Raw genomic sequence first — 13,524 nt, 5'->3', positions numbered from 1 at the left:
CACACAGTATATTGGTGCACGGATTTCCCTTTTATCTCCTAAAATAAACAGTGTGATGATTCATTTGGTGATTTGGGAATATGCTCTTTTTTTAATTACACTTTATGAGACAGATTTTAAAGCTTCTCTTATTTGTTCACACTGCAGCTATTCCAGTGTGTTTAAAGAGAACTTCTGTGTCTCCGCCTCTCCACCCTCCACATCTCTCTGTCTGTCAATGTCTTTCCTTCCATCTCTATTATATCATTTCAACAGAGCTTGAGTTGAGTAGCTGTGATGAGAGTCGCTCTCCAACTCTTTATCTGACTAGCAGTCTTGTGTGTGTTGCGACAACCAGTTTCTTCTCACTCCCATCATGATTCTGCTAAAACTAGGACACTGTCTGACAAAATGACCCTTGTTGAGGGAGGCACGTGTGCACCTCATTGTGCGCTCACTGTATCTATTGCCTGTTAGGGTGCACACAGAAAGATAGCTTGTTTTTCAGACAGGAGAGAGGTAAATACAGAAACATATCATACAGCATCAGACTTCAGCTGCACACTCCCTCCTCTTTCTTGCCTCCGTGTTTTTCTCAAGCTTTAATTATCTCCCTCTTAAAAGATGCCATTGCATTTTTTTCTTTGGGATACTTGACTTTGGTCACTTCTAACAAGTTGTTGTCCTGGCACCAACTGCAAGCTTTAAAATATCACTGCGCCCCTTCTATATTCTCCCTGACACATAAAAGAGCAGCCAGTGTTCTGTATTATCTGTTTGGCGATTTAGCTGACCTGCAGGAATAAGACGAGCGGTTTGGGTCCAATAGACACTGCGGCATTACTGAAAGGGAACGATCTCTGCACGCCTGCGGGGGAACTACATGTCATTTTGTTTTTTCTTTTAGACACAATATTGTCAAAATAATGAATTTTGGTGGCTGCGTAATGCAGTCGGTATGGCAGAAAAAGGCTGTCTTTTCCTGTTGAAATGTTAACTGTGCCTCTGAGACTGTACTGTAAATAAGATCATTGTCGTTAATGTGTCCATGTGTGTGTATGAGTTGCTTTGAGTATTGTTGTGGGAGTTATTAAAGATGACTGCCTTTCTCCTTTAAATTGATGTCCAACTTTTTTCCAGTGGACTTTCCAAGTTTTCTCTGTGTTTGCGTGTGTTCGTTCTGTCTTCCTCCCACCGCCAATCAACATGTACATTAGGTAAACTGAAAGTCAATGATTATCTGATTAATCAAAAATCCAGTCATGGTAAAACATAGTTGACACATAATTCTGGTCCTATGATCTTCTCTGAAAGCAAACTATGATGTATTATATTCTAGTCAAGGCTTACACACCATTTTAGAAAAGTGCTGTTCTGAAATAGTGTGTCTTGTAATGTAACAGCTGTCTGGTGAGATGGCATGCTTGGCTGAAAATTGAAAATGTCACGGTGGCCGTTTAAAACTGCTTATGGCTGAGACTGTGAGATAGATTGCCTCGGTATGAACTCACTCCCAAGTTGAGACATCCTGACTTTGGCTTTCAAATTGGATTCTTTTCAATCGGTAGAATGAATCATCAGACGCTGTGTATTCATCTCCCATGATAGTGTGAGCTTTGGGCAAATGCTGAATGAGAAGGCCTGCGATGGTCAGTGAGCATCTGTTTCAGTAGTGCCTGTTGACCTGCATAATTTCACTGAGGCTGGATGTCCAACTTGGACCATTTTGTTAGTGTATTCACTGGAGTGGGGATAGATTGTACAATTAACACTATGGCTGCCAGTTACACCAAATGAAATGGAAAAAAAAGCAGAAGACTGGGAAAAAAGTTACTTATAGGAACACCTGCACCTCCCTCTGCTCTCCTCACTGACTCTGACTCAACTGTTTTTCAGCCACATCGCTCTACTCACTCCACTTCTGTTTTTATGTCCATGAAGAGGGGACCATCATGTTCAGGACCATCCCAAATCAGTTAGTGGAAAAATGAAGAGGACTATAAAACCCTCAAACAGCAAGCGTGCATTAATGCAGGCATACCGCTTACCTGATAATGCCGAATTACCAGGTTGTTTAGTAATTTTAGATGGTAGATTGCTTGGACCTTGTGTTTGAATTTGACATGTAAAGTCATTTGATTTGTCTGTATTGTGATATTTAAGTATTGTATGAAACTGCAATACCTTCCAACTTATCTCACACACAACAAACACACAGCTAGTGGCTTCCAAAAGGGAATTGCAAATAGTTGTTTACTGTGGACAATACAACTGTGGTAAAGCAGAGGCAATTATGCGTGTAAGCATAACTTTGGTGCTGGTCACTCTTTGCCAAATGTAAGCCTGCCTGAGTACCAAATGGAGTGACTTCGAACTGCATCTGCCTCATGTCTTGTCTTTGGGATCAGTGTCACAGGTAAAACGAGTCCAAGGTGACAGCAATCTGGCATTTTAATATCTCAGTCACCATCAGCAACTCAGCTAAAACAAGTCAGAAGCCAATTTACTTTAAATATTTTAAGTGTGACTAAAATTAAATAAGCAGCTACAATATTGATAATGGAGGAATGGATGATCTGAAGAAAATACCTAAATGATAGTCGTCATAGTCAATAATTCTTTATGTTATTGTGCAGTGCTGGAACACCATCAAGTGACTGCATTCCTCACATTATCACATAATTCTTGGATAAAGGACACAAAAGGTTTCCACTCACTATAGGTTTTCATCAAGAGTGCAAAAAATGAAAGAAAGAAAGATTCTCACCATCACAACTGGGAAGAGCGTGACTCCACTGATGATTGTGCTCGCAAACAATTGGCTCCTGATCACTCAGTGAGTATCCTAGATCACATGTAAATGAGACACGGGAGCCAATGAAAAAGTTGCTGCCTTGGCGACGACCATTGACTGGGATACCAGGATCAAGACAAGCGTCTGACTCCATTTTCACACCTGAAAATCACATCACACAAGCAGAAATACCACAAGTCAAGAGGGTGAATGTGTGTGTGTGGAGGGGGTAATCACACATTTTTGGACAAAGAAATGTTGCTGCATATGAGTACCAGCAAGTAATTCATCTTGTGTCTACCAAACATTTCTATCAGTCAGTCAATCGGCCTTACTTTCATATCTGATGCTGAAGCCCACCGCAGAACGGCTGTTGTCTGTCGTGAACAACAGGAACAGGACGTTGGATGTGGAAATCAGGAAATGAGGCGCTTGGGTGCCGTGATATTCACCGATGAGGGGAGAAGAGGTTGAGGGGCCATCCCTGATTTCCAGTGTGTCATAGTTGACCTCAGTCTGGAACCTAGACAGACACACAAACAACAAAGAAAACATGCAAAATAACCTGGCATACACAGAGATAACATTCATAAGGCATACATAATATGTGTGCAGTGTACATCAAACACCAGCCAATGTAACCCAGTGCTAACAAAAGTGATTGACTCACATTCTACCAGCTAATTTCAATAACTGAGCACTTAAACAACCACATAACTACTTTTATAGCTAACTAGCTGGACACTTTTGTCTCTGCCTGCAATTACCAACAGTTGTGTCTGAAGGGCACTCAGAACCAGTTTTAATCTTGAAACCGTTAGTGGTGCTGGTTATCATTTTAAACTTAAATTACAGTAGTAACTGATTTAGAAGAAAAATATCACATTAATGCAATGAACTACCTGTCCTGGATAGACAACAAAGAGTTGGAAACCACATACTGCTCTAACCAGCCAACGGAATAATTAACTAGCCTCAGCACAGGACATTTACATGCAGTGCAAATTCAGAATGACCTGCCTCATAGGCGATGAGGATAATTTTGCCTTTACGTCAATTCCCCAAAAGTCAAATTTCAGCTTTAGCAATTTCAGGCTACATTGCATCTGCCTGTGGCTTGTTTCCAGAGAAAAATGTGCAAAAGGCCAACATCAATTATTTACTGCAGCAGTAACTCAACAACCACATCTATATCTGATTAACAATGTTTCAGAAAGACTGACCAACTAATAGACTGACTAACTTAATAATGTAATGTGTAAAAAACGGACATGCTTCAAGATGACCATGTTATCCATTTACTGACAATCTGACAAGTATTCTGAGAAACTGACCTAAACAAACCTCTCTATGCCTACATAACCAAATCACTAACCTGTCAAAGTGTATCTTCACAGCATGGTCTGGCTGTGCTTCAATCACCCACTGGCAGTTCAGAGAGTCTTTATAAAAGGAGGGCCAACCAGGAGACAGCAGAACACCAGTAGGAGCTGTGAGGTGGCCTCCACATGGAGCTACAGGGAAATAAACACACAACCACAGAGGGAGAGAAATTAATCACTTTTTCTTGCAACAGTATTATTGCATGAGCACAACGCTCATATCACATTGAGTTAGCAGATTCATCATCTTTCCAATTTCGGTTAGCTCTCGAATCCTTTCTAAATTTATAGAGCTCATACGTAAACATTTACCTTCAGAAAATATGCTGTGGCAATCTTGTGCTACAGTACACACATTTGAGTTGCTCATGTTGGAAAAGGCAAAAATAATTAGAGCGTGATCATTTATACAGCAAATCAAATATATTTATGGATCAAATAATGCCAGAAAACAGATCCTCATTTCCTGCAACTCAAAGAACTGTGCATAGCTGGCAGGTCTACTTTATAGGTAAAAGTCCAAAAATCTAAATCACAGCACATTCAAATGCATGAATTAGCTTCAGCTGAGTTTAGAATCCATATAAATAAAATACCTAATAACTTTGTTACTGTATTTGAGTTTTGGACTGGCCTGTCTAGCACGTATAGTAACATCCTTTAAATAAACTTTAGACCTGGTGTTCATGATCCTTTTATTATCCAGTGCTCTTCCTCCGATATGTAATTTGCAATGGCTTGTCTTTTACACTCGTATGCTTCTTCTGTTCTCAAGCTGCTGATACCTTCATCCTTCTGAATGATAACATAACTCCAGATTTTCAGCAAGCTAAAGAAAATTACTTTTCTTTTACCCGCTTTGTGCACACTGAAGCCGTGGTACTCATGGATGGGACGGACGAGGGAAAGTAATTCTAGAAATAAAACATAATTATCCTTCCCCGTCCAATGGGAGGGATAATATTTTCCCATACTCCATATTTAATAAGGTGACAGCCCTATTCAATTGGATTGTCTCGTCCATCCCATTTATTAACAACAGCCAACATTTGATAATGTCATTTAGACAATACAATCAAGATGGAGGGGATACAAAAAAAGACATACAAATTCTCACAGGCCAGTGGATAACATTCCCCTTTAAAAAGTATAAAAATAAAATCACATTTGCTGTCCATTTATTATTACTTCTAAATAGTAGCATATCTGCACACTACGGATACATCTCTGTATATTGGAGTCTGCATATACTGAATGCATCTCCCTGAATTAGTTTCAGCAGAATTTGTGCCAATTTCATTTAAGATTATTGTTGAGAGTGAAAGATGCGTGCAAACAAGCTGAATACGTGTGGGGAGGCTGGGGGCTAAAGCAATTAGAGGAGGAAATGTAGTGAAATGCCTAAGTTCTATAAGCACACTTAAGCTGCTTTGTCACCCTATATTCTGGCAAGTCCAACATTTTCAATAATTGCCCATTGCTCATGTACAAAGTAAACTGTTGTGTTTACCTTCACAGCGAGGTACAGCCGCCGACCACACAACATTTCCATCCTGGATGATGCAAGTGACCTGATCAGACCCCTGGAAAAAGTGATACTTAGGTATAGTACTTATTTTAAGATAAGATACAAGCAGAAAAAAATAACAAAATCAAGAAATTAACATAAATATAAAGTAAATCAAGTACTTTTTATACAGAGACAAATTAAGTACAGGGGAGTAAATAGCATTTTACTACGACTGATATTACAAACACCCAATAGGCATGCTAATAATGTTAATACTTCTAATAAACATCTGTATTTATGTTGTGTGAACACCTTATTATAGTAGATTAACACAGATATCGGATCTTTACCTGTGTCCTAATGAATCCTTGATCACAGCGAAAAGCCACAGAGCTGCCGAGCTGAAATTGATCACCATACCTTTGACCATTGACAGGAACTCCTGGGTCATGACATTCATTCTGCCCAAATGCTACAGAGAAATAACAGTGAGAGAAAAGTTAAAATAGCAGCCAACAGACAAAGAACTAAATTAACCGAAACAAAGCCAAATTTCTTTGCAACTGAATGAGAACAAAGAAAGTGTGACAGATAAAAAAGAAAAAAACACACATTGTGCCTACCGATCATAGCATGGATATTTGAATTGTTGGAGTGGTTCAGAATACATGTGCATATTTGATAATTTGAACAACAAGGTATTTCAATTTATTTGAATAACGGAAATGTGGTTCTACCAGAAAAAAAAAGTTTGAAAATCACTGTCAGTAAATGTGACATCTCTACTGATATGGAAATATGGGAATGGAATTATCTTCACGTGGATTCAACCCTGTCATGTTTAGCTTATATCATCCCTATTCCAGAGATGAACCTGATCCCACCCAGAGCACACGCCCAGTGATTGGACATGTCTCAGGTTGATTAGCTGCTGATGGAGAGGAAATGAGAGCAGACAGAGAAAAATAAAGATAGATGGAAAAAATGAGAGCAAGAGAGGAAAGGGCAAAATATCTGCACATATATTACATAGACCACCAGATGAATGCAAACACATTTGATTGTACATGCGCACACATACTGCATAAAAAAACCAAAGGCAAACAAAAACCATGCAAACTTTCACACACCAGTCATAGTATGTGAAAGTAGTGGAACAGATTGGAGGGATAAAAAGATGAGAGGGGTGCATACATATGAGAAAACAGACAAAATGACAATACATAAAATATTCAAATGATACGTGTTAACTAGGAGAAGAGAGAAGAAAGATTGTGCTGTGACTGTTTCAGATAAAGGAAGTGTGAAACAAGGTTGTGTGTGAATGGACAAGCAAAGCAACAGAGAAGAAGCCTGTGTGAAAGATGGAGATCAATATGATGGTTTCGAAAATAAGGGGGGAAAAAATACAGTACTAGACACTGTCATTCAGTTGAGTGCAGATCTCCGCAAGGTGTGTCTACAATGGCTATATTGCATGACTGAATTGACACAACTCAACAGATACGCTCTCTTTTTAAATTTGAATCAATGCAGATGTCTGCGCTGGCTCTGTAAAGGTGTGCATCTTCAACTCTCTCTTCGGTCTGTCTCACAGGCGTAAGTCTATTTTCTTCAACAATATGCGTATAAACAGGAGGTTGATGCCCATCAAAAAGGCACAGACCAACTGTGTCTCTTGACACAGAGCAGCGGCTGAGTGGCTGCGATGCAGTCAGCTGTGTGTGTAGTTTCGTTAGCCTAACATACTGTTCAAAAATAAAAGTGAGCAAAATGTTTTACCCAGAGAAATATAGTCTATTGTTTTCCTCCACTGTGTGTCTGGCCGTAGAGCAGCGGCTGGGGACCAGCTCTTTAAGAGTAGTGAGTGAGGAGTAAGCATTCACGCAGCAAGCACAGTCAATGGCAGGACAAGGCCCCGATCAGACAAAACGAATTTTAGCAGATCGGGTCAGATTCTTGCAATTGTTTTCAATGAGAGTGAAGCATTTTGCGCGCTGCTTTCGTATTGCTGAGTGCCTTGTATTTTCCGCTCCATGCGCCAGCAGCCTCGAGCTCCCTGAAAGCCTGGAGTTGACTGTGTGTGTTTCTCCTGGCGGAGATACAATAACAGTGATGGGACAGCGAGAGAAATGAAGAAATGACCTCTAACTTTGACAGCAATATGTTGGAAATGAAGTGTAAAAGGGCTCTGTCAAGTGAGGGCATAGCGAGGTGTAGCTTTGTACTGGCAATGTGTGATTTTTCAAGGGGGTTTTCCTAGTGTACAATGAATTCTTGTTTCTTGGTTCCAAGTGTTTTGTAGTCATTTTACACCAATTGATACAGTACGTGCTCAGAGCGGCTCAGCAATGCACTGTGGTTAATGCAGTCCATCACAAACAATGGGATGCATTACAGCAGAATCATAACTGTTCATATAACTGTATGGCTTAAATTTCATAATTGAGTAAAAGAAAATATGTATTTGTTATAGAAACACAATCATTTGTGGATAGTAAATTATGTGAACTATACATGTTCTTAAATGAGGTAATAGTGAGGTTTTGTAAACAATACAACAGTGATAATCACTATTTAAAAACACCCTTATCCAAATATAGCATTGATGTCATTAAATATAGCTGTCATTACGATGAAGTAAATCTTTAGACGTGACAGATATTTGCCCTAAATTTAAACTAATAAATGAATAACATTTATTACGGTGTGTCAAAGTTTATATTTACATTACACAACATTATTCATATAAACAGATACTGATATATACTCAGAGCAATACCAATTGATATTCATATATGCATTAAAATGCCAAATTAGAGAAACAGCGCACAGATGCCTGATCTGTCTTTCTTAAGTTACTATGTTAATGTGTATGACAAATTTAAATTGCATTCTCAAAATGTTTCATCAACAAAAATGATATGACTGAAAGTTAAATGTTTTTTTTTAAATTGGGTATTTATCAACAGTAATTGTGTTTTTTGTCTTTCCTCTACAACTGTCAAGGTTACTATAAAGAGACTTTCTGTACATTAATGTTTGTGAGGGTAAAGAGACTCTAATGGCATATTTCTGCTTCCAATGGTGCATTTCATTTGTGTTAGGATTAAGGAGAAAATGGTTTGCATTAGGATTAGAGGTAGGACTTGTAATTCTGTGGAGCTGAGTACAAATACCAATCAGTCAAGAAGAATAGCAACAACACAGCAAGACAGAGATGGCAAGTGCTTCAAGAAAAGGTAAGAACATCTTCCCTTATTCAAAACAGTGTATATTGCAGCTGCATTGGATAATAGACAACTATTGTTTTCAGTTTTTATGTGTCTTTGTTTATGATTACACACTGTCACAAACCTTTGCATCTATCAATACGCCCTTTTTCTTCCTCTAAGAAATTGTATACGTTTTACATGTCAGTAAATCTAATCAACAGACAGACACAGACAGGTAGGTAGGTAGGTAGGTAGCACATACTGGTGTAGCTGATATTGAAGCCTTTTCCAGTATTAGAATGATCAGATTGAAATTCCAGTCTCATGATGTGTCCATTCGAGGCGATCTGTGATGGAACATCTTTTCCTGAGAACGTCCCAAATGTTGTTGGCTCAGACAGGCCTGAAATAGAACAGAGTTTAAACAATCTTTTACAGACACGTCTTAATGGTGCTTATCTAATTCCGTCTGAATAACAATAGGCCAAGGACATACTTGGAAAGTGAAGGACTCCTGTAAAAAGGAAGAAGTAAAACACCACAATAGACCTCAAGAGATGTATTAAATGGTATTAGGGTTAGGAAAAAAATAACTTTGAGATGACCCAACAGGTCTTACGATTCTTGTTTATGTTAGCACATTGCAATATGTTGTTTTGGTGTTATTTTGCAGAAAAATGTTACCAATGTACATGCTTTAATAAATACTCTGTCGGTAGCACAATGGATTAATCAATCACCTGCCTGTCAATGGGATTAAAGAATTGAATGGAGTGAATGGAAAGAACCCATTCAATTCACTTCATTCAGTTCTCTGATACTGTGAAAACCAAAATGGAGGAATAACCCATTACCATTCCTGAATTCAAAATCTTATTTAATAAACGTAAATAGATATTAGCAGCAATATGTGGCTTAGAATGTTTCCTTCCAGAGTGACAAAATATTGACACTGTATGCTGTATTCAAATGTTGAATCTTGTTACTGGTGGAGCCCAGTTTGGCTATTTCATTACATTGCTGGGAGTTTGAACAACAGCAGTGAGTTACAATGTATATGTTGTTGAAAGCTCTGTGTCTCAAATTGTAGTATTTGTCCTTAAAGGAGCAGTGTGTAGGGTTAAGTGGCATCTAGCGGGGAGGTTGCAGATTGCATCCAACTGAATGCCCCTGCAGTAAAAATGCAAAAGTCTCTCTCTAGAGCCAGTGTTTGGCTTGTCTGTTCTGGGCTACTGCAGAAACAGAGTGGTGCAACATGGTGGACCCTGTGAAGAAGACCCGCTCCCTATATCGAAATAAATGACTCATTCTAAGCTAACGAAAAACAAAAATTCTTAGATCCTTTTCTTTTAAGGCCATTGAAGGATAATTAGCATTTTTACAGGTTTAGGTCTTTTTCTGAGACTATTGAGATGAAACGCATCATCACTGTGCTAAAACAAGGCCATTTAACATAGTCCCTGGCAATTTGGAGATTCTCATCTGGAAGTGTTTTTTTTAGCAACCATCTCAAGTTTCACTGTATAATACCATATAAATTCAAGTAAAAGTCGACAGTGTCCCAAAGTGGGATGTACGTCATTCCATATCTGTATAGTAGTAATGCGCTTTGTTTTATGAAAATATACAGAGAATTCTTAAGTCATTATAGCTGTACATCATTACAGGAGATTTCATCTCATTAATGTCGGATGAAACTTATACGGAATCAAGACCCTTTAAACTGAAATTAAATTGTATTACCCTGCTGATACCGAACCCTGTTCAGTACCACGTTGGACCACCTTTAGTACGAATAACAGCTTCTGGGCAGTGACTTAATAAGGGACCTGTCGAGTTCTGGTGTCAGTCCTTCACACAACTAGCAGAGGTTGATGGGTGGATGCTTTTTTCTATAGAAGCTGCATTTGATTGACTCCCAAAGAAACTGATATCAGGGGATTGTGGTGTCCAGGCCATTAACGTTATTTCACCAGAAGGTGTCTTGAGCCATGCATTCCTAGACAATTCTCTCACAATGGCAGGGAACATTATCTTGTTCAAAGTACCAATCAAACCCCTTAGGGGTATATGATTGCAATGAATGGCTGAACCTGGCTGCTATATTAAGATATGCTCTGGCATTAAGGCATCGCTCTATAGCCATTAAAGGACCCACTGTATACCAATTGAATGGCCCTGAAACCATTACCTGTCTCCCACTGGCCTGTGCAGCTGTAACCATGCATCACCTAATTTCTGTCTGAGACATTCGTGTCACAGCATAGTATCATTTACTGCAACTACACACTTTTTTGGCAGAATACACTCTGCTCTTGAGGGTGCTCCCAAATGATCCAAACAGCAGTGACAGGTTCAGTAGGGAGCGTAATATAACCCTAAAGGGCTACACAGAACAGAGCCCAGCAGGCCCTTATCAGTGAGATATGGAATAATCATAATGTGCAGGAAAAGAAATGCCATCCCCTGCAATGGTGATAAGACACATGAACAGGAGGAAGCTGGGGTGGTTGATAGAGAAATCAATCGTCGCAGCCAGCAACAGCAGTTTATAGCAGGTAGAAATAAACAGATTAACCAGCAGCAGCAGCGCCATAATGATCACAAGTAAGTGAGAGACATTGTGAGATTATAAAGACCACTTTATTGTCTTGATTGAATGCGATTGGAAATGTAGTTTGAGTGTGATCAGCGATTATAAATGGCAACTGATGCTGATGAGCTATTGGCACGCACAACTTCAGTTCACTGCCAGAACTAACACAATGCTTGTTGTTGCTGATGACCCACCAGGAGTCTAGCAGATTGGGGCTGCAGGAACTGTGATTCATCAGAAAACACCTGGAGTTTTGTACCGGTAGGGGAAGCAGCACTGTTGATATTCATTATGGCTTTTGCCACCCAATATGTCCTGTGTTTGTCGACTAAGGGCCATCTGCCCACGTAGCAAATGGTTGAAGTGGTGTCTTGTGTTCTGATCCGTTCCTTGATTACATTTGAAAAGGTCACTCTCAAAAATTCAAGCAACTCTGTGGTCTCAGTGATGCTTGAACTGACCCAATGGCATCTGCAATCATGTTTTTTCAAAGTCAGACAGTCTTTAAATCTAGTCGTGGTAATCCATGCGTACACAAAGCGATTTGCTGTTGCAATGAAAAGGTAAGACCTACTTCTTCTGGTCATTGAGTGCATTCACTGTATGATATTCTATTCATGACACCTGAACAGTATTTATACTTTTTCATAATTTATACTTTGCTTTTGAAATATATATTTTAAGGGCATGCACAATATCACATCAGATACACCAGAATCATTTACATGTTATAAGATTACGGTACTGGATATTGATAATGGCTGAGGAGAATGGTATTGACACTTTCAGATTATTCCTGATCCATCCAATCCTTAAAATATAACAGAGAGCAGTCAGCATGATTGATTGCAGAGTGTTTTAGAAAACATCATTAGGAACTTACTATTTATTGAAAACAATATTCAAAATCCTCGTAAGAATCCAACAACAAAAGGTGCAATGAAAAGCAGTGTGACCCTGACAGGGACAGAAGGGGAGATACAAGAACTCCTCGGTGATAAAAACACACTGCAGCCAAAATTGGGATTCTTCACCAACACTCCTACAGAAACTTTTCTTTTAATTTCCTCCTTGACTTGGGAGTTTTGGACTTCGACTCAATTAAGCTACATGGCGACTGAGTTTCACAGTGTCACCCACTTTGTTCTTCAGCAACCCAAAAGCTCTTTCACATATTCATTATTGCATTGATAGGCAAGAGACCAGGAGTAAAAGAGAAGCAATGCAACAATAGCTGAAAGAGTGACAAGGTCCTCCGCTTACTTATCTAAGAGGAGAGATTCACATAAATGCCTTTTGTAACAGTCTATCACGATGTGCTCTTTTATTAGATGACAACAATGGCTTTCTGATTATGTTAACCATTTATATACTTTTCAAAAGCGTACCTTGAAGCTTTATCTGATTTCTTACAGTACTGTTTCCCAGCTCAGTTGGTTTATGGGTTATTACAATGGTTGCTCTGTTCACTTTTGCTTGCCATTGGTTTGTATTTCATTGTTCTATTATACAGGGATAAATGTCTTGAATGTCAAGGTCACATAAACTTCTTGGTGAATGGAAAAGCCTTTGGGTTTCTCTGATGCAGAGAAGCTTTTATTTTATTGCATTAGGATGCAGATTTATTTTCCTTTCGGACTAAAGCATCTCTTTCTTATGTATGCTCGTTCAAAGGCATAACAGCAGACTGTGCGTCACAAAATTGGCTGCATAACAGCCAACTTGTTGATAACAATTAAACAAATGTTTTACATTTGAATGTGTGACATAAGGAGAGACTTTCAGACAATGCCAATTAATCATCAATGTTAAGTTATCATGTTATCATCAATTATCAATGATAAGCAACACTTGAGAAGTGATCCGCTTATTCAAATGGCTATCACTTCAACCATTGCAATGTTGCATTGTGTTACTTTTAAACCCATTTGTATTCTATATCAGCCTGTTGAGTGCTGTGGTGCAGCAGTTACGTTCAAATGAATTCAAAAATATGTCCAGTGTGATTTTGAAAAGCAGAGTAATAAATTATGCACACTTGTACAGTA

General features: G+C 38.9%; 1 protein-coding gene across 2 annotated transcripts in view; it reads right to left on the bottom strand.

Annotated features, from left to right (window-relative positions):
* Nucleotides 1-13,524, bottom strand: part of LOC116383219 (CUB and sushi domain-containing protein 1) — a 280,770-nt gene that overhangs the window by 122,725 nt on the left and 144,521 nt on the right. For both annotated transcript variants that reach the window (XM_031846879.1, XM_031846880.1), the window contains exons 14-19: nucleotides 9,143-9,283; nucleotides 6,016-6,137; nucleotides 5,666-5,738; nucleotides 4,149-4,287; nucleotides 3,109-3,296; nucleotides 2,747-2,935 (exon numbers count right to left, since the gene is read on the bottom strand). In XM_031846879.1, the coding sequence (XP_031702739.1) occupies nucleotides 2,747-2,935; nucleotides 3,109-3,296; nucleotides 4,149-4,287; nucleotides 5,666-5,738; nucleotides 6,016-6,137; nucleotides 9,143-9,283 (852 nt within the window). The remainder of the gene's footprint in view (nucleotides 1-2,746; nucleotides 2,936-3,108; nucleotides 3,297-4,148; nucleotides 4,288-5,665; nucleotides 5,739-6,015; nucleotides 6,138-9,142; nucleotides 9,284-13,524) is intronic.

Source organism: Anarrhichthys ocellatus, unplaced genomic scaffold (assembly GCF_004355925.1).
Source record: "Anarrhichthys ocellatus isolate YVR2014 unplaced genomic scaffold, GSC_Weel_1.0 scaffold6, whole genome shotgun sequence".
NCBI lineage: Eukaryota > Metazoa > Chordata > Actinopteri > Perciformes > Anarhichadidae > Anarrhichthys > Anarrhichthys ocellatus.
This window is presented reverse-complemented; position numbering and strand designations above follow the sequence as displayed.